Source organism: Emys orbicularis, chromosome 11 (genome assembly GCF_028017835.1).
Source record: "Emys orbicularis isolate rEmyOrb1 chromosome 11, rEmyOrb1.hap1, whole genome shotgun sequence".
NCBI lineage: Eukaryota > Metazoa > Chordata > Testudines > Emydidae > Emys > Emys orbicularis.
The window spans coordinates 42,044,207-42,065,859 of NC_088693.1; the positions used below are offsets into that span (position 1 = coordinate 42,044,207).

Below are 21,653 nucleotides of genomic sequence, written 5' to 3' on the forward strand. Positions count from 1 at the left end.
AGTCTAATGCTCCATTCATGATTGGTCTGTGTCTATAAGAGGCATAGACTTAATAAATGTAGAGAGGAATTTTTTTTTTTTTTAAGAAATAAAACAATAATAAGAAAAATAAGATTCTGACTGACCAAGAACGGCAAAGGGATTCAGGGGTTAAAGTTTGATTTCAGATATTGCAAATAAGTAGTTTTGACTTAGACAAAATTAAAAGACTTGTCTTCTTTATAACAACCTATTTATTTTAAAATATTTACAATACTATTGATTGATTTTCTTGAGACGACTGAAGTCTGTAAAATGTGTAGTATTTTTAGGAAAAAAACTATTTCAACATACGTGTAAACTATAAGGGCAACCAAGACCTTGGGGAAGCGTTTAAGTGTCAGATGAAGTTAGACATAAAAGGTTATACAGTATGTGCTTTTTTATATATGAATGCTTACATAGGTTAGTCAACTACTGCAATATTGACAATCCTGTATTTATTATATACCACGTGAAGAGAGGTGATTTAGATAGAAATGTAATGGATAATGAATACATGTTGCAAACCTTCACCATACAGGAATTCTTTGGTATTTTCTTTCACCAGTCTACAGAAGTTATATCATGTACAAAACCCCACAAAATTTGTGCACATTCCAGGAGAAAGATGGATAACTTAATAAAAGTATATACTAACCAGCCACAATGACACTGTCATTACGAGCTGGACCAAATTTCAGTGTCATCTCATGTTTATGTTTATGGACAGCCAAATGATCCTCGTTGGTAAAACGCTGTGGCAAAAAGTTTTAAAGTACAGTTAAAACTTTGAATTTGACTGAAGTGAATGTAATTATATGGAAAGTCATTTTCACAGCATGTAAAACCATCGTTATCACTAAAATATCAGTTGATTTTTTTTAAAACAGATACACATCTGTTCTTGTTAATGCTGGATATAATATTCTACCATCAAGTGGTCAGAAAAAGTTAACTAAAAATATATACACACTACTGCTAAAGAATATCCGCAATAATTAAGTAACAACACTATGAGTCAGTAAAAGTGAAGATACTGTGAAGAACCCTACAGTCATCAAAAAGTCAAGATACACTTTTGACACAAAAGGAGTATTATAAACATTTATTGTCTTTGAGCACAGTAACCTCTGTGGTTTTGCAATTACAGAAGAGTTGGTTTTCTGCCATAGCTAAGGTTGAAATATGGTTAAGGTTGAACATGGCTTTTTGTTTAAGGGTTGACCACTGTGAATGCTCTAAAATCCACATGCCTACTTGGATTGTCTTTGCTGTGCCACATGCTCCTGTAGAGTAGGGTTAATAATCCATAAAGGGGTCATTTGAGCAAGGTGAGTCCCCCCAAGATACAGTCCCTCAGCTTTTTACAAAATCTTATTTTTTTGCACACACCTGGAGCTCAGATTATGGCTCCAACAGTCCCAAAACTGATCTCATTCATTCAACATTTAATTTAGCTAGCACATGACACCCACTCAATACAATACTGAAAAAGTTATTGACAGAGTTTAGATCTCCAGAATAGCTTTTGCCAAAATTGATGAGCCAAAGAGATGGAAATGCACGTGTGCAGCAAGGGTGCGAGGCAGGCTGCTGTCACAATAACTAGATGGCTTCAGGAAACATGTTGTGTTCATTGTACTCATCCATTTTGAGTTCTATCCCTACCCTTGGCAGCTTTCAGAGAAGGTGCGTTGTACACATCCTTGCTCTTTGCCTGCATTCTGCAGGGCTGCTTTTGGAAGTTTTACCAAGACCAATGTTTCTGGTTTAAGAGCAATATTTTAAATTGCTCTAAAATCCACATGCAGATTCTGATTTTACTTTAGAAGTATTGTCCAGGAAATTACCATTAATTAAATAGACAGAAGATGAGAGACCACTAGACAGAGTAACTAAATTACAAGTCAGTCTTTGTCTGTTTCCTGACCAATGTAACTGAGTGTGATCAAAAGGATAGCAAGTCAATGTGTCATTGGTCAAGAGGTACCTACTACACAACTCACTCTCAGGAGCTTTTCACAATTTTTTCAAATTCTTATTACTTTGTTGAGACACAGCTGGGGAATGTGTGTGTGTGTGGGAGGCGTCAGAGCAGTGAAGGAATAGGGGGGGAGGGGTTAGAGCAGTGCAGGAATTGTGAGGTTGGGATGGGGGCTTTTCAGCTTAGGGCTGTATTCTGGCACAGCTACTGAGGGACCAAACACGCCAAGGATAATTCAAATACTGGTTTTCCCCACATTCTCCCCTCCCCTAGCCCTGCCCGGGTCAGGTAGTGGCAGCAGAAAGGTGGGGATGGGGGAAGATGCCTCCCATTCACAGCCCCACAGCTGGGGGCTAGAAGGTGAGCTCAAGGAGCCGGGGGCTCCTGCCTCTCAGAGGGGGTCTTGGCCCCTGTCCTTCCCACTCTGTATGTAAGCCAGGATCTGGGGGGTTCCTGCCCTTCACAGGGAAGTCTGAGTCCTTGCCTCACCATGTGTGAGACAAGATCTGGATCCTCTGCTGAAGATGGATGTCTAGAGCCTCTTCCCCATACACTAGGGCGAGATTTGGGGTAGGGACTTTTTCTCCACCCACCTGCCTCTTCCTGGTTTCAGCCGATACATGGAATCCTCATAGCCCCATCACCTTCCTACCTACCTATAGCCCCTCCAAGATCACCAGGGGCATGGAGTGCCAAGGAGAAGGGTGCAGCTGGTAAATGTGTGGAAAGGGCTCAAAGCAGCAGGCATATGGAGGGAATGTTGGAGGAGACAGAGCAGTGTCAGAGCAGTAATAGGAGAGTCTGAGCAGCTTGGAGGAATATGGGGGTTGGAGCAGTGAGGGGGGGTTGGAATAGTGCAGGAAAGAGTGGAGTGAAAGGGGGTTAGAGGTGTGCAGCAGGTGATACTGGAGTGGCTTCAGCTTTTCCCCTCCCCGCCCCCAACCATCAATATTAACATAAATTATAGGTACTTACATGGCCCCTATCACTGTAGTATCCGAGTGCCTCAATCTTTAACGTATTTACATTCACAACACCTCTGTGAAGTAAGGAAGTGCTATCATTCCCATTTTACAGTTAGGAAACCGAGACTCAGAGACACTAAGTGACTTGACAAAGATCACACAGGAAGTCTATGGCGAAGCAGGGAATTGAAACTACATCTCCCAAATCCCCAGTCCTAACCACTGGATCATCCTTCCTCTGATGACCTCACCCCGCCCTTCAAAAAAATGCCCCCCTCTCCCGACTCTACGTTAGTCCTTGCACCGTTGCTGCATCTCTTCCCCAGTTTCTCAAACTGCAGGTCCCATGCTAATGCCTGCTTCTCCGTGGACAGGAGGGCTGAGGAGAGAGAACCAAGCTGTGCCAGGCAGGCAGAGAGATGGGGAGATGATGTAGTGGCACTGAAGACACTAACATGCGGCCAGTGTATTCTGTGGCTGGGGTAATCATTGCCAAGGAGACAGAGGCAATGGAGGTGGAGAGCTGGGCTGTGGTACATAAGCACACTGAGAAATTATTATTATTTTTTTTTTAAACTCAAAAGGAAATTAATTTTGCCAAAACTTCATTAAGGCAGAGTTAATGTTACCCAGTCACGCTTTGTGCCCTTCCAAAATGTGGAGAATGGCTAAACTTAAACCTCTGAAAACCTGGAAATACAAAGTTAAGGTACATGCGACCCCTGCAATGCAACCTTAACTCTGCTCTTTTAGAGCAATTCCCCAGCATACCAATTACATACATTCACACCATAGATGCTACAGAACACTTGGGAACAGTATACGAGCACAGTAGGATAAAGTCTAGTACCTTCTCTTTTCCAAGGCAAACCTTGGGTTTACGTCAGGTATAGGAAACTACCTACCTCCCCTTGGTCTACACTCAAACACTGAGTTTACTCCACACAAACCACCCCAGATTTGCAAAAATGTTACCACACTTTCATCCTTGTCCTGAGGATTTGTTCTGAGACATTACCTTCACTTATCCCTCACAAAGCCCCGGACACCACTGTCATGTATGCCATTACACCGCTGATAATCTTCATGACAAGGTAACTGGCACAACTCTACTGACAATCTACAAAATTCAATGCTGAAATGAAGCATACTTGATCCCTCAAGGTACACCTGCACCGCTCTTTATATCACAGTCACAGCTCTACCAAGTTGTTCCAATTAATCCCTCCATCATTCAAAACAAGTACACCTAACACAGTGAATATAGCTGGAGTCCATGCAGATAAATGTCAGAAGTCAAATCTGTGGAACTTAACACAAATAATAGGACATGCTTAGTCCTTTCTCAGATCTACTTACTGTAGATTCAGAGATTTTAAGGCCAGAAAGGACCATTAGAACATAGATTCTGACTTCCAGTACGAGACAGGCCAGAGAATTTCATCCAGTTACTGCTGCATTGAGTCTAATGCCTTGTATTTGACTAAACCATATTCCAGGCTTGATTTGAAGACATCAAAAGATGGAGAATCCTCCACTTTCATTGACAGTTTATTAACCTTTGCACTACCCTACTTCCAGCTCCAGTGAAAGTACAGTTAAGGTTGTATTGTTGGGATGGAATATATCCTTATCCCTGCACTCTGGGTTTTCAGATGTTTAAGTTAGCCACACTCCACATTCTGAAAGGGCACAAGACAAGTAAAGGCAAACAACTCCGGGCTAATGAAGTTTTGAGCATTTAGTTTATTTTTTTCAGTTAATATGGATTTTTTAAATCATTGCACTTTCAAAAATTAAATTCTTGAAGAGCTGCTATCAACTTGAGTGCTAGTCAGTTTTTTTTTTTTTAAATTAGCTAAAAGTACTTTCAGGTATTATTGTCTACCTGCCCCTGAGCCCCACTCTACATGTTACTTCTTTAAAAAAATGTAAAATAGCCTAACAAACCAAAGTGGGAACTGATCAACTTTACAGGGAAAATTGTTAAACAATATAACTATTTTGTCAAATGCACAAAACATATTTTCTTCTACTCCCTTTCAATGACATCAATCCTCAATGATTCTTGTAACAAGTAAAATATTCAGAAAGAAATTACATTTTTAAATTGATGATGTCCCTTAAATCTATTTTTATTTAAGCTTGGTGAATATTTCAGTGCTCATGAAAATGAGGGACCTGTGGCACTGCTAAAGCAAGGCATAGTGCAGGTTGGTTTTCCCTTTATTGTAATGCAGTAACGACCACATATTTTACCTGCTCACTGTGCATACATGCAGCAACAGCATTTACCATGATGACAAAAAGCCACAATTCTCATTGATTTCTACTACTTTATACTTAAAAACAAATGTTTGCCATTTTTTAATATAATTCACATCACATAAGTTACTTCTGAAACCTGCCACACAATCGAGTTTTCTCAGTCTCTAACTCCATGGTATAGAGCCCGAAAAGCTAAGCAGAAATTACTTGAAAGAACAATGTTTCAGATTAGGATTACTCTTGATTTCTTTTAAATATAAGCTACTAGAGCCTCCCTGGGATAGTGCTTGGGGTGTGCTATAGACCGCCGGGATCCAATTTGGATATGGATAGAGACCTCTTTAATGTTTTTAATGAAATAAATACTAATGGGAATTGTGTGATCATGGGAGACTTTAACTTCCCAGATATAGACTGGAGGACAAGTGCTAGTAGTAATAATAGGGCTCAGATTTTCCTGGATGCGATAGCTGATGGATTCCTTCACCAAGTAGTTGCTGAACCAACAAGAGGGGATGCCATTTTAGATTTGGTTTTGGTGAGTAGTGAGGACCTCATAGAAGAAATGGTTGTAGGGGACAATCTTGGTTCGAGCGATCATGAGCTAATTCAGTTCAAACTAAATGGAAGGATAAACAAAAATAGATCTGTGACTAGGGTTTTTGAATTCAAAAGGGCTAACTTTAAAAAATTAAGGAAATTAGTTAGGGAAGTGGATTGGACTGAAGAACTTGTAGATCTAAAGGCGGAGGAGGCCTGGATTTACTTCAAGTCAAGGTTGCAGAAACTATCAGAAGCCTGCATCGCAAGAAAGGGGAAAAAATTCATAGGCAGGAGTTGTAGACGAAGCTGGAAGAGCAAGCATCTCAGAGAGGTGATTAAGAAAAAGCAGAAAGCCTACGAGGAGCGGAAGATGGGAGGGATCAGCAAGGAAAGCTACCTTATTAAGGTCAGAACATGTAGGGATAAAGTGAGAACGGCCAAAAGCCATGTAGAGTTGGGACCTTGCAAAGGGAATTAAAACCAATAGTAAAAGGTTCTATAGCCATATAAAGAAGAAGAAAAAAAAAGAAGAAGTGGGACCACTAAACACTGAGGATAGAGTGGAGGTTAAGGATAATTTAGGCATGGCCCAATATCTAAACAAATACTTTGCCTCAGTCTTTAATGAAGCTAATGAGGAGCTTACGGATAATGGTAGGATGACAAATGGGAATGAGGATATGGAGGTACATATTACCACATCCGAGGGAGAAGCCAAACTCAACCAACTTAATGGGACTAAATCGGGGGGCCCAGATCATCTTCATCCAAGAATATTAAAGGAACTGGCACATTAAATTGCAAGCCCATTAACAAGAATTTTTAATGAATCTGTAAACTCAGGGGTTGTACCGTATGACTGGAGAATTGCTAACATAGTTCCTATTTTTAAGAAAGGGAAAAAAAGTGATCCGGGTAACTACAGGCCTGTTAGTTTGACATCTGTAGTATGCAAGGTCTTTGAAAAATTTTTGAAGGAGAAAGTAGTTAAGGACATTGAGGCCAACGGTAATTGGGACAAAATACAACATGGTTTTACAAAAGGTAGATCGTGCCAAACCAACCTGATCTCCTTCTTTGAGAAGGTAACAGATTTTTTAGACAAAGGAAACGCAGTAGATCTAATTTACCTCGATTACAGTAAGGCATTTGATACGGTTCCACGTGGGGAATTGTTAACTAAATTGGAAAAGATGGGAATCAATATGAAAATTGAAAGGTGGATAAGGAACTGGTTAAAGGGGAGACTATAACGGGTCATATTGGAAGGAGGTTACTAGTGGAGTTCCTCAGGGATCGGTTTTGGGACCAATCTTATTTAATCTTTTTATTACTGACCTTGGCACAAAAAGTGGGAATGTGCTAATAAAGTTTGCGGATGACACAAAGCTGGGAGGTATTGCCAATACAGAGAAGGACCGGGATATCCTACAGGAAGATCTGGATGACCTTGTAAACTGGAGTAATAGTAATAGGATGAAATTTAATAGTGAAAAGTGCAAGGTGCATTTAGGGATTAATAAAAAGATTTTTTTGTTATAAACTGGGGACACATCACTTGGAAGTAACAGAGGAGGAGAAGGACCTCGAAGTATTGGTTGATCACAGGAGCCACCAACGTGATATGGCTGTGAAAAAAGCTAATGCGGTCTTGGGATGCATCAGGCGAGGTATTTCCAGTAGAGATAAGGAGGTGTTAGTACCGTTATACAAGGCACTGGTGAGACCTCATCTGGAATACTGTGTGCAGTTCTGGTCTTCCATGTTTAAGAAAAGACGGTTACTCACCGTTGTAACTGTTGTTCTTCGAGATGTGTTGCTCATATCCATTCCAGTCAGGTGTGCGCGCGCCGCGTGCACGATCGTCGGAAAACTTTTACCCTAGCAACACCCAGTGGGTCGGCTGTGGAGCCCCCTGGAGTGGCGCCCTCATGGCGCTGGATATATACCGCAGCCGACCCAGCGCCCCCTCAGTTCCTTCTTGCCGGCTACTCCGACAGAGGGGAAGGGGGGCGGGTTTGGAATGGATATGAGCAACACATCTCGAAGAACAACAGTTACAACGGTGAGTAACCGTCTTTTCTTCTTCGAGTGCTTGCTCATATCCATTCCAGTCAGGTGACTCCCAAGCCCCACCTAGGTGGCGGTGTCGGAGTGAGACATTGCTGTGTGCAGAACCGCTGACCCGAAAGCAGCATCGTCTCTGGATTGTTGCACCAGCGCATAGTGAGCAGTGAACGTGTGTACCGAAGACCACACTGCAGCTCTACAAATGTCCTGGATCGGGACTTGAGCCAGGAAGGCAGTCGAGGAGGCCTGGGCCCTCGTGGAGTGGGCGGTGAGGCGTGGCGTCGGGACACCGGCCAGGTCATAGCAAGCACGAATGCAGGACGTGATCCAAGAGGACAGGCACTGTGAAGAGACCGGTGAGCCTTTCATCCGGTCGGCCACCGCGACGAAGAGCTGCGTCGACTTCCTAAATGGCTTTGTCCGGTCAATGTAGAAAGCCAGGGCCCTGCGAACGTCCAAAGAATGCAAACGTTGGTCTTGACGAGTAGCGTGAGGCTTTGGATGGAAGACTGGGAGAAAGATATCCTGGTTTACGTGGAAGGGTGAAACCACCTTCGGAAGAAAGGCAGGGTGGGGGCGAAGCTGCACCTTGTCCTTGTGGAACACCGTGTATGGGGGCTCGGACGTCAGCGCTCTGAGTTCAGAAACACGCCGTGCTGAGGTGATGGCTACGAGGAAGGCCGTCTTCCAGGATAAGTACAGGAGCGAACAGGTTGCTAATGGTTCAAACGGGGGCCCTGTGAGCCTGGAGAGAACGAGGTTGAGGTCCCACGTTGGAACCGGCTGGCGTATTTGTGGGTACAGCTGGTCTAAGCCCTTGAGGAATCTAACGACCATCGGGTTAGAGAAGACCGAGGACGGGAGTTCTCCTGGGTGGAATGCCGAAATAGCGGCGAGGTGAACCCTGATTGAAGATATCGCCAAGCCCTGCTGTCTTAGGGACAGGAGATATTCCAGTATGAGAGGGATAGGTGCCTGCAAGGGGGACGTAGCTCGTTGCTCACACCAACAGGAGAACCGCTTCCACTTGGCTAAGTAAGTGGACCGTGTAGAGGGCTTTCTACTTCCCAGCAGGATCTGCTGGACGGACTGCGAACATTGCCGCTCTGTCTGGTTCAGCCATGGAGCATCCACGCTGTGAGGTGGAGCGATTGTAGGTCGGGGTGACACAGACGGCCGTGGTCCTGGGAGATGAGATCCGGACTCAAGGGGAGCGTGATCGGCGCTTGAACCGACAGCTCCAACAGTGTGGTGTACCAGTGCTGCCTCGGCCAAGCGGGAGCAACTAGAATTACTCGTGCATGGTCGGTGCGGATCTTGAGCAGTACCCTGTGGACAAGCGGAAATGGGGGAAAGGCGTAGAACAGGTGGCCCTTCCACGTTAGAAGGAAGGCGTCCGACAGAGAGCCTGGAGCTCGGCCGTAAAGGGAGCAGAATGCGTGGCACTTCCTGTTGGCCCGGGATGCGAACAGGTCGACCTGGGGAAATCCCCACCTCCGGAAGACGGAATAGATGATGTCTGGGCGAATCGACCACTCGTGCGTCTGGAAGGACCTGCTGAGACGGTCCGCCAGCGTATTCTGGACTCCAGGCAGGAATGATGCGGTGAGATGGATCGAGTGGGCGATGCAGAAGTCCCATAGGCGAATGGCCTCTTGGCATAGGAGCGATGAGTGGGCTCCGCCTTGCTTGTTGATGTAAAACATGGCCGTGGTGTTGTCGGTGAGGACTAGCATGCAACGGCCCTGTAGGAAGTTGAGGAATGCCTGGCAGGCTAGGCGCACCGCCATCAGTTCCCGGACGTTGATGTGTAGGGCTAGTTCGGATGCGGACCACAGGCCCTGGGTATGACGCTCCCCGAGGTGAGCGCCCCATCCTAGAGATGAAGCGTCCGTGACTAGGTGGAGGGAGGGTTGTGGGGCGTGAAAAGGCACTCCTGCACAGACCACCGCGCGATCCAACCACCAGGTGAGAGAGGTCAAGACCGAGGACGGGACCGTGACCAGCATGTTCAGGTCGTCCCGGTGAGGACGGTACACTGATGACACCCAAGCCTGTAGTGGGCGAAGCCGTAGTCTGGCGTGCCTGGTTACGTAGGTGCACGAGGCCATGTGACCCAACAGGGCAAGGCATGTCCTTATGATGGTGAACGGAGATGCCCGCAGACCGTGAATGACGCGTGCGATAGTCTGAAACCGGCCTTCTGGCAGAATGGCTCATGCACTTCTGGAGTCCAGGATCGCTCCAATGAACTCTATTCTCTGTGTTGGCACCAGAGTGGACTTCTCTCTGTTGAGTAGAATGCCCAGCTCGTGGAAAGTCTGTGTCACTATGTGGACGTGAGCTTGAACTTGGTCTCTGGTGCGGCCACGCACCAGCCAGTCGTCCAAATACGGGAACAGCTGTACCCCTTGTCGGCGAAGGTATGCCGCGACGACTGCCAGACACTTTGTGAAAACTCTGGGAGCCGAGGACAAGCCGAAGGGAAGGACTGCGAATTGGTAGTGCACCTTGTTTACCACAAACCGCAGGAAGCGCCTGTGAGGCGGATAAATTGCTATATGGAAATAAGCGTCCTTCATGTCGAGGGCGGCGAACCAGTCTCCAGGATCCAGTGAAGGAATAATGGTCCCCAATGATACCATGCGGAACTTCAACTTTACTATGAATTTGTTGAGTCCACGCAAGTCTAAGATGGGCCGTAGACCCCCTTTCGACTTGGGGATCAGGAAGTAGCGGGAATAAAACCCCCTGCCCCTTAACTCTGGCGGAACCTCCTCTATGGCTCCCATAGAGAGGAGCCCGAAAACCTCCTGTGTAAGGAGTTGCTCGTGAGAAGGGTCCCTGAAGAGGGACGGGGAGGGGGAGTGGGGGGGGGGGGGCGAGGAAAACTGGAGGGCGTATCCCCTCTCCACCGTGCGAAGGACCCAACGGTCCGATGTTATAAGGGACCAAGCACGGTGGAAACGGGAGAGGCGATCCCGGAAGGGGGGAGTTGAATCCTGGGTGCTGGTTCTGGTGCCGTCCTCGACCGCACCTTCAAAAGGCTTGCCTAGGCCCTGAAGGTGGCCTAGGCTGGCCCTGGTTCTGACCGGGTTGAGGGCCGGTCGACCGTCGCCTACTGCCTCGACCCCGCCTCCTGGCAAAGTCCTGTCTCGGGCGAGGCGGGGGAGGGTAGAACCTCTGAGGCTGGGGCCTGAAGGGTCTGCGCTGCGGCCCTGGGACATGCATCCCCAGGGAGCGCATCATTGTTCGAGAGTCCTTAAGGTTTTGGAGCCTCGAGTCCGTCTTTTCCGAAAACAGCCCCTGACCCTCAAAGGGCAAGTCCTGGAGGGTCTGCTGCAGTTCAGGTGGCAAGCCTGACACCTGGAGCCAGGAGGTTCGCCTCATAGCTATACCCGACGCCAGGGTCCTAGCGGCCGAGTCGGCTATATCCAGGGAGGTCTGTAGGGAGGTGCGTGCCACCCGCTTACCCTCCTCTACCAAAGTCCCAAACTCTTCCCTAGATTCCTGGGGAACCAGTTCCTTAAACTTCTCCATTGAGGACCAGGTGTTAAAATTGTATCGGCTTAAGAGCGCCTGTTGGTTGGCCACCCTAAGCTGAAGCCCCCCCGCCGAATAGACCTTGCGCCCGAACAAATCGAAGCGCTTAGCGTCCTTCGATTTTGGCGCTGCCGCCTGCTGGCCATGGCGCTCCCGTGCATTCACTGATGAGACCACCAGTGAGCACGGTTGGGGATGAGTGTACAAGTACTCGTGGTCCTTGGAGGGTACAAAGTACTTCCTCTCCACGCCCCTGGCCGTGGGCGGGATAGAGGCCGGGGTTTGCCAGATTGAGGTGGCATTAGTTTGTATGGAGCGAATCAGCGGTAACGCCACTCTGGATGGGGCGTCCGCTGAAAGGATGTTCACGATCGGGTCGTGAACCTCCACGATCTCCTCCATCTGGAGGTCCATATTGCGCGCCACCCGGCGCAACAGGTCCTGATGGGCCCGAAGGTCTATAGGGGGCGGGCCCATGGCGGATGTCCCCGCTACCGCCTCATCAGGGGAGGAGGAGGAGGATACCCCCAGTGGCAAGGGGTCCAATGGCAAATCCTGCTCCAGGTGCTCCTGGAGCTGGGCCTCGCTCGCCCCAGGGTCCATGGCCTGCGCCGGCGTGGGCACTGGAGCCTCCATGCCCTCTGGGCTCGGAGCGGGCCGAGCGGGAGGCAGACGGTGGGGCCCCTTGGGCTTGGTGGTAGGCCCATGGGGTCCAAAAGGACCAGTGAGCAGGTCCCTGCGTAGGGTCCTCTGCCATGTCCTGCGAGGGGCCGAAGTCCGCCGAAGCCGCCTGCCCCTGTGGAGGGTAGGCCGATCTAGAGGCCCCCTCAGAGGAGTGGGATGCAGATCTCGACGGCCATGGCGGTGCCGAGCGCGATGCATCCGTCCCCGGCTGGTGCGGTGCCGGTCGGTGCCGGCCGTAGGGCGATCTGTCCCAGCGTGCCGGAGATTGGTGTCGGGATCGGGATCGGTGCCGGTAGCCGCGCCGGTGCCGCGATCCGGATCTGGAGCGAGACGACGATCGCGACGACACCCGGTGCCGGGAGCGGTCCCTCGATCGGCGCTCATACTGGTACCGGGAGGTGCGCCTCGAGTCCGATCGGCGCCGGCGGTCGCGACGGTGCCGAGATGTAGAGCGGCGTCGCGAAGAGGATCTCGACCGCGAGTACGACCGGCGCCGAGGTGATAGTCAGCGCCGGGACTCCGAGCGGCGTCGGGACCTGCTCCGAGACCTGGAGCGGTGCCGAGAGTCTACTGGAGACGGTGGGCGCACCAATGTAGGCTTGCCTCTCGACTGCACAATGCGCGGAGCCACCGGTGCCGGGAGCTGCGACGGTGCCGGCTCCGTGAGGGCGATCAGGTCCCTCGCGGTCGTAAATGTCTCCGGAGTTGAGGGGAGACAAGGTTCCACCACCAGCCTAGGTGGTGAAACAGTCCGCACCGGACTCAACGACCTCGGTGCCGGAGTCGACGGTGTGGCCGCCTGCTTTTGGCGGTCCAAAGGCGGACGCGGCTCTACCCCCGGCACCGGGGGAGCCGGCGTCTTCAGGGCAGCAATGTCCTGTGCCTTGCGGGCCTTCTTATGGCCCGGAGATAGAGATCGGCGCCGAGTCCCCTGGGGTGGGCGCGGTGCCGAAGTCTGCCGGTGCCGAGAGGACTTGTCCGCGGCGCCGGTCGGGGCCGCTGGGGCGCTGCGCACCGACGCGCTCGGTGCCGGGGCTGGGCGCGCCGAGGGAGGATCCGGGCTGAGCGCCGCCTCCATTAGGAGCTGCCGAAGCCGAAAGTCCCGCTCCTTCCTTGTTCGAGGCTTGAAGGCCTTGCAGATTGGGCACTTATCTGCTTGATGGGCTTCTCCGAGGCACTTCAAGCAGGAGGCGTGCGGGTCGCTTGTTGGCATCGGCTTCGCGCAGGACGCGCACGGCTTAAAGCCAGGAGCCTTGGGCATGAGCCCGGTATGCTCCGGGGGGAAAAGGGGGAAGAACAACCCCCTTAACCCCCGCTAACAATTTACAACAACTACAAAACTAAATAAACAACTATCTAAAGAACTTTAACTACTATACACAACTATCTACAGAAATGAGAGCTAGAAGCTAGGGAGTGTGGAGACCAGCTATGCTGTGCTCCACAGTTCCAACGACCGTCAGGGGCGGTAAGAAGGAACTGAGGGGGCGCTGGTATATATCCAGCGCCCCCTCAGCTGCGGTATATATCCAGCGCCATGAGGGCGCCACTCCAGGGGGCTCCACAGCCGACCCACCGGGTGTTGCTAGGGTAAAAGTTTTGCGACAATCGTGCACGCGGCGCGCGCACACCTGACTGGAATGGATATGAGCAAGCACTCGAAGAAGAAGGATGAATTCAAACTGGAACAGGTACAGAGAAGGGCTACTAGGATGATCCGAGGAATGGAAAACCTGTCTTATGAAAGGAGACTCAAAGAGCTTGGCTTGTTTAGCTTAACCAAAAGAAGGCTGAGGGGAGATATGACTGCTCTCTATAAATATATCAGAGGGATAAATACCAGGGAGGGAGAGGAATTATTTAAGCTCAGTACCAATGTGGACACAAGAACAAATGGATATAAACTGGCCATCAGGAAGTTTAGACTTGAAATTAGACAAAGGTTTCTAACCATCAGAGGAGTGAAGTTCTGGAATAGCCTTCCAAGGGGAGCAGTGGAGACAAAAAGACATATCTGGCTTCAAGACTAAGCTTGATAAGTTTATGGAAGGGATGGTATGATGAGATAGCCTAATTTTGGCAATTAATTGTTCTTTGACTATTAGCGGTAAATATGCCCAATGGCCTGTGATAGGACACTAGATAGGGTGGGTGTCTGGCAGGTGAGTCTTGCCCACATGCTCAGGGTTTAGCTGATCGCCATATTTGGGGTCAGGAAGGAATTTTCCTCCAGGGCAGATTGGCAGAGGCCCTGGGGGTTTTTCGCCTTCCTCTGCAGCGTGTGGCACGGGTCACTTGCTGGAGGATTCTCTGCACCTTGAAGTCTTTAAACCACAAGTTGAGGACTTCAATAGCTCAGACATAGTTCAGGGGTTTGTTACAGGAGTGGGTGGGTGAGATTCTGTGGCCTGTGTTGTGCAGGAGGTCAGACTAGAAGATCATAATGGTCCCTTCTGACCTTAAAGTCTATGAGTCTATAAGCCATAACATTCTTTCAAAAATAAAAGTATGCTGAACTCTTGAATGTAATACTTAAAAAAAAAATCAAAGAACATTCACCTCCTTGAATCTTTCAATTATAAACATTACAATCAGAAATTAAATACACAATTCAATGTTAAAATGATGATCAGAGTCTCACTTAAACTGACAAGAAATCAAATTCAGAGTCAATGTTACCACTCAGGACTTAGACACTGCCAGACAAATGGTACTGAATAAGACTAAGAACAAATCCTAGAGTTGTATTAAAATAAATCTTGTTGCTTCTGTAAAGCAACATTGTGCAAAAAACAAAAAACCCACACAAACCAAACCCCACTATCTGCAAGAACGCAATGACTTTTCCTTACAGAATAAGTATAAATTGAGCAGTCATTAGTACATAGGAAGAAACACAGAAGACAAGCCTAAAGGAAAATGGCTTATTAGCTTCAATAGTATTTAATACACTGGAAAATTATACTCATCTACATGTGGAAAACCCCGACAGCTATGGGCAGCTACATTTTCTGACCATAGATTACATACCTACATAATCATCATAAGAATAGGTAACAATTAAAAGGTCTTCAGTCTGCTCAGGGGGACCTAACCACAGGCTGCCCAGATGTGAGGTGTAATATTAACTTTCACTCTATTATGAGAGTTGTGTCCATCTAACTATCAAGCCCTAGTTGTTCCTTAAAGTTAGTGTGCGCTTCATTATGTGGTATAGGCTACCACTCCCACTACAAACTGACCCAGGTTGAGAGATTCACATCCTGGCACCTCCCCCTGAAGTCTACATATGTCTTCCTCACTACACCCTGCAGGAAGGACCACTTGCAAGTTCGCAGTGGATACTGACAAAATTGTGAGCAGATAAAATAAAAGTGAATATCTGATCACTGTTTGCATCAAGAAAACCTCAAGTATTACCTAAAACCACAGAAGCTGGACCATACCAGTACGGAAGGAAAGAAAAACAAGATTAATAACCTAGAACAAGATATAGTACCCCTTTTCCAATCCTGATGTGAGTTGAGAAGGCGTGAAGGCCTCACATTATGAGAGCATAAGAATGGCCATACTGGGTCAGAACAATGGTCCACTTAGCCCAGCATCCTGTCCTCTGACAGTGGACGGTGCCAGATGCTTCAGAGGGGATGAACAGAACAGGGCAATTATCAAGAGGTTCATCTTCTGTCATCCATTCCCAGCTTCTGGCAGTCAGAGCCTTAGGGACACCCACAGCATGGGTTTGCATCCCTGACCATCTTGGCTAATAGTCATTGATGAATCCATCCATCATGAACTTGTCTAATTCTCTTTTGAACCCACTTATCCTTTTGGCCTTCACATCCGCAGGCAATGACTTCCACAGGTTGATTGGGCATTGTGTGAAGATGACTTACTTCTTTATGTTTGTTTTAAACCTGCTGCCTACTAATTTCATTGGGTGATCCCCAGTTCTCGTGTTATGTGAAGGGATAAATAACACTTCCTTATTCGCTTTCTCCACCATATCCCCCTTAGTTATCTCTTTTCTAAGCTGAACAGTCACAGTCTTTTTAATCTTTCCTCATATGGAAGCTGTTCCATACACCTGATCATTTTTGTTGCCCTTCTCTGCACTTTTTCCAATGCTAATACAGCTTTTTTCAGATGGGGTGACCAAAACTACACACAGTATTCAAGGTGTGGGCGTACCATGGATTTAGATAGGGACATTATGATATTTTCTGTCTTATATCTATCACTTTCCTAATGGTTTCCTAACTGTCTGTCTTATATCTATCACTTTCCTAACATTCTGTTCGTTTTTTGACTGCCACTGCACACTGAGCAGATGTTTTCAGAGATCTATCCTCGGATAATTACAAGATCTTTCTCGAGTGGTAATAGCTAATTTTGAACTCATCATTATATATGTGTAGGTGGGATGATGTTTTACAATATACTTTACTTTGCATTTATCAAGATTGAATTTCATTTGCTCTTTCCTGGCCCAATCACACGGTTTTGAGAGACCCCTTTGTAAGTCCAAAGCAGGCTGCTTTGGACTTAACTATCTTGAGTAATTTTTGTATTGTCTGCAAATTTTGCAACCTCACTGTTTACCCCTTTTTCCAGATCATTTATGAGTTATATTGAACAGCACTGGTTCCAGCACTTAGCCTTGCGGGACCTCACTATTTACCTCTCTCCACTGTGAAAACTGACCATTTATTCTTACCTTTGTTTCCTATCTTTTTACCAGTTACTCATCCTGGAGAGGACCTTCCCTCTTGTCCCATGACTGTTTACTTCGCTTAAGAGCCTTTGGTGAGGGACCTTGTCAAAGGCTTTCTGAAAGTCCAAGTACACTATATTGAGCAGATTACTCTTGTCCACATGTTTGGTGACACCCTCAAAGAATTCTAATAGGGTTAGTGAGATGTAATTTCCCTTTTACAAAAGCCGTGTTGACCCTTCCCCAAAATATTGTGTTCATTATGTGTCTGATAATTCTGTTCTTTACTATAGTTTCAACCAGTTTGCCTGGTACTGAAGCTAGGCTTACTGTCCGTAATTGCAAGTATTGCCTCTGGGCCTTTTTTAAAAAGTTACGCTTCAGCTCAAAATGGGAGGGAAATTTGGAAATGCACAAGACCAGAATGGGATTTCAGTTCCCTGTACAGCCCGTTTGTAAGGGATTTTCTCTGAAGCTGGCCAATCAATGGGAAGGCCTCCTTCCTGAAGCATGGTAGAACCAGTAGGCTAGTACTGGATTATAATAATGCATTGGGGAAAATGGGATGTTTACTGAAACTTAAAGTATGCCCCCAGGCTTCACTATACAAGCGCCCTGCTATCATTTAACCTCTACAGATTTCATGAATACTGGATCTGTATTACACTTTGTATTGCACTTGTTTTTCTGCTAATTCCTTCTAGAGAGTTAAGAATGTGATCACTATTATGCAAATTAATGCATTATTTGTTTCCATTTAGAAAATTACAAATGCAGAATTAAAACAAAGTGTTTTTTCTGACAGAGATATGACAATTGTGGGGTTTTTCTTTTGTTTTTATTTTTTAAAGAATCTATCCTGTGGATAGCATTTTTGAAATTTTTTAAAAATTACTGAAAATTCTTGCTGTCACCTGCTTTACAAAATAATTACAGCATGCAGTTACTTTCCAACATCTGCCATTAAGAAATATTTCTACTCTTCAATCTAACATAAAATACATTTACCTGTGTTTGTCTACTTGACCAACATTAATAGATTCAAAGCATCCTATTACCTGGCCACATCCAGGGGCAGTGCATAAAAAGGGTTTGTCATCACTCATATTCCACAGGTCTTTGTATTACCTAGGTTGAAATGATAAAAACAGGAAAAACAAAAACAAAAAAGACATCTCAAAATATTTAAAAGTAATTGCAACAAGTTACCAATACATCAACCTCCAAAGCCCAGGCTGGAAGAATTACTAAAGATTTTAGTATTCCACTAGCAAGAACCACCCTGCCTCTCTTCTGATTGCAGTGAGCTAAATATTTGATCATACAGTTGCACAGATACAAAATGGGAAATGACTGCTTAGGAAGGAGTACTGTAGAAAGGGATCTTGGGGTCATAGTGGATCACAAACTAAATATGAGTCAACAGCATATAACATCCAAAGAGACAAGCACACAGCACCAGTAAGCCAAGGAAAACAACTCATTCCCTGAATTTCTCATGATCAACCTTTAAAGCCAAGTTGGTGTATTAGGGATGCCTATGCACATTCTCCACAGCAGAGATTATTTTTATAAATATTATTTTTTAAAAAGGCTACATTTCAATACCACTTCAGAAATACTACAATAAAATAAATAATAATAATGATAATATTTACCTAAAGACTTTATATATGTATAAGAAGTCAGCAGAAGATCAAAATGTTACTTTACTTAGCAATGCTCTAAACAGACAGAGACACACACACACACGTCTATACCTGGCAGATTCACATGTAAGCCAAATTTCATAAGGTGAGCAGTTTAATCACATTCTCCTTTTCATGGCAATGAACTGTAATTAAAGAAAACAATTATTGTGCATGCTAAACAAACAAAATGCAGTTATTCCCTTGTAATGTGTCTGGATAAGTTATATAATACCATTCATTACCGTGGATCAGGTTCAGATTGCACTGAATTCTTGCTATTTATGCATATATAGTATTTGAGTTTCTCTCTCCATAAATACAGTCTTCCTTCTCAGAACTACTATTTTTCAATTTAATACACAGTTTCATGCAAGCATGAGTCACGCAGTTATACTGACCTAACTCCTGGTATAGACAGCACTATGTTGATGGGAGGGCTTCTCCCTTCGACGTAGCTTCCCCCTCTTGGGGAAATGGAGTACCTATGTCAACAGGAGACGCTCTCCTGTCAGCGTAGGTAGCTTCTTCACTGAGTGCTATAGATGCTACAGTTCTGTAAGTTTAGACAAGCCCCCAGTTTCCTTAAGAGCCTTTGGTGAGGGACCTGGTCAAAGGCTCTCTGATATTCCAAGCATACCATATCCACAGGATCACCCTTATCCACATGCTTGTTGACTCCTGAAAAGAATTCTGATAGATTGGCAAGGCATGACTTCCTTTTGCAAAAGCTGTAGTAACTCTTCTCCAACAAATCATGTTTATCTGTATCTGACAATTCTATTATTTACTATAGTTTCTACCAATTTGCCCAGTACTAAAGTTAGGCTTACCAGCCTGTAATTGCCAGGATCTCCTCTAAAGCCCTTTTTAAAAACTGTTGTTAACATTAGCTACCTTCCTCTGGTACAGAGGCCAATTTCAGTGATAGGCTACATACCACAGTTAATAGTTCTGCAATTTCCTATTTAAGTTCCTTCAGAATTCTTGAATGAATACCATCTGGTCCTGGTGACCTATTATTGTTTAATTTATCAATTTATTCTAAAATCTCTTCTATTGACACATCAATTTGGGACAGTACTTCAGAGCTGTCATCCAAAAAGAACAGCGCTGATGTGGGTATCTTGTACATCCTCTGTACCGAAGACCAATGCAAAGAATTCATTTAGCTTCTTTGCCTTTGCCTTGTCTTACTTGAGTGCTCCTCTAACACATGAGTTTCACTACTGTCTATATTTACATGAAGGCAGTGTATAAAAAGAGAAACCACAATTCTTTAATTAATCTAAAATCTCAAAGAGGTGGGAAAAAATCCAGAACAAAAATACAGGAACACTACTGAGAAGAAAAACAATCAAAATTCAGACTGTTTCTAATGAAATTTCTCTTATCTGGATCCCTGCAAGTATCATGTTACCAAAGAAGAGCGAGATCTACTTATAAAGATAAGTCTGATTTGGTTCATCTGAGACACAGAGACAGATTTTTAAAAAAAACATGTAATGAGGAAGACAGAAGCAAAGAGAGGGATGGTGAAAGAAAATGCAATTGTATTTCTTCAGACCAGCGGATTCAAAAAAACAAAACAAAACAAAAAACATCCATAAACCTCCTTCTCTAGGTAACCAAGAACAGGATAGGTACTGGATAGTATTTGTGGATACAAGAGATCATTACAAGGCCACCCCATTTTAACATTCAGAGATAGACGATAACGAAATGAAGCAACCAAACTGCTTGATGACCTAAGAAATGACACATACCCCCAGCCCGTAAGTTTATTTAACTCCCATAAGAAATAGATTCAGAAGTTTAAGAAAATACCATTGAAAAAAGTATCTTTAGACAGCTCCAATGAATGGTGGTTTCAACTACTGCTTTGCTAGATGAAGTAAGCAATGGCAGCTTTATTAACAGAATGTGCTATGCACAGATCAAATCTGCTTCTCCTTCAACAGTTTGGAAGCTGAAGGTCATGAGACCTTTGGAAATGCCTAAATTTTCACTGGATGTATATTCTCTCTAATACATCACTAACCTTTAGACATGAGACAGCTCAACTGTTCTCAGATAGATCCATTAAACTGGCCTTCAACACTGATGTATGTCATTGATATCCACTGCTGAGAGACTTGTTCCAAAAGGGTAGAGATCCCACTCCCCTTTACTAAATTTGTCTCATAACCACTGGATAGATCTTTTGGCTACTACACACATAATAAAGGAGAGCTAGTGATACTAGCCATAAGCACTTAACTGCAGAAGCAGCAAAGATATAGTGCAAGAGGTTCCAAGGTGTTGATTCTATTACATACACGTTCAACAGTAAAGGACTTTGACTACCTCAGATCAGGAGCAAAGAGGAGATTATTCCAAGAAGAGACACTTAAGAATCTCTGACTTTGGCTGCTGAGGGACAGGTTGACATATCAGAGTGTGAATGCCAAGACAAACCACGGACTGAAATTGTTCTGCTATTCCCTTCAAAGAGTTCATGACCTGTCCCAGGTTTCCGAAGGCATTCAGTATTTGTTGAACTGTTAAGCAGGCTGTTGATATGTACTATCATCATCATTTTTGTAAAGATTTACAGGAACACAGGCAAGTGCCATGGCACAAAAATGAATTTGTCTAAACTCCAGGCTACACTATAGATAGCATTGTTAAGAGGATATTGGAATATGTAGTCATCTTGAATTTTTCAATGGATGCTTGAAAGTCTTCCCAGAGAGAACGTCATCCCAGTTCTGCTGTACTCCATTCCGAATTTTTTTTTCTTGGTTCAGTTTCAAATCTAAACATGGGCTAGTCTCAGTTAGGCCTTGACATTAATTAACTAAACGTTGCTGGATCTCTCTCCAAGGGGCACTGGTGGACAACTCCTATATTGGAGATGGTTGAAGCAGCTTTGTAGCCTTTAGGATTTCCAAAAGTCTGAAGACAATCATGATAAAGAATTAGAAAGGGCACAACTGCCTCTATCTGTCTACCATGACAGTATACCTTGTTGCTGATCTTCAAAGGGGCAAGCTAACTCCATACCAGACGAAATAGTACAGTATCAGAGTGCCTCTAGCAGATCTAGCTTGTTCCAAATACAGTAGAACCTGAGAGTTACGGACACCTCAGGAATGGAGGTTTACAAAAATTTCAGAGTTACGGACACTCTT

The 21,653-nt window shown here is 45.5% G+C and overlaps 1 protein-coding gene across 4 annotated transcripts in view; it reads right to left on the minus strand.

Moving 5' to 3' along the window:
• ATF2 (activating transcription factor 2) overlaps window positions 1-21,653 on the minus strand; it is an 84,797-nt gene that overhangs the window by 51,161 nt on the left and 11,983 nt on the right. For all 4 annotated transcript variants that reach the window (XM_065413078.1, XM_065413079.1, XM_065413077.1 and 1 more), the window contains exons 4-6: window positions 18,553-18,626; window positions 17,851-17,920; window positions 680-776 (exon numbers count right to left, since the gene is read on the minus strand). In XM_065413078.1, coding sequence (XP_065269150.1) covers window positions 680-776; window positions 17,851-17,898 — 145 coding nt within the window. In that variant the 5' untranslated portion in view covers window positions 17,899-17,920; window positions 18,553-18,626. The remainder of the gene's footprint in view (window positions 1-679; window positions 777-17,850; window positions 17,921-18,552; window positions 18,627-21,653) is intronic.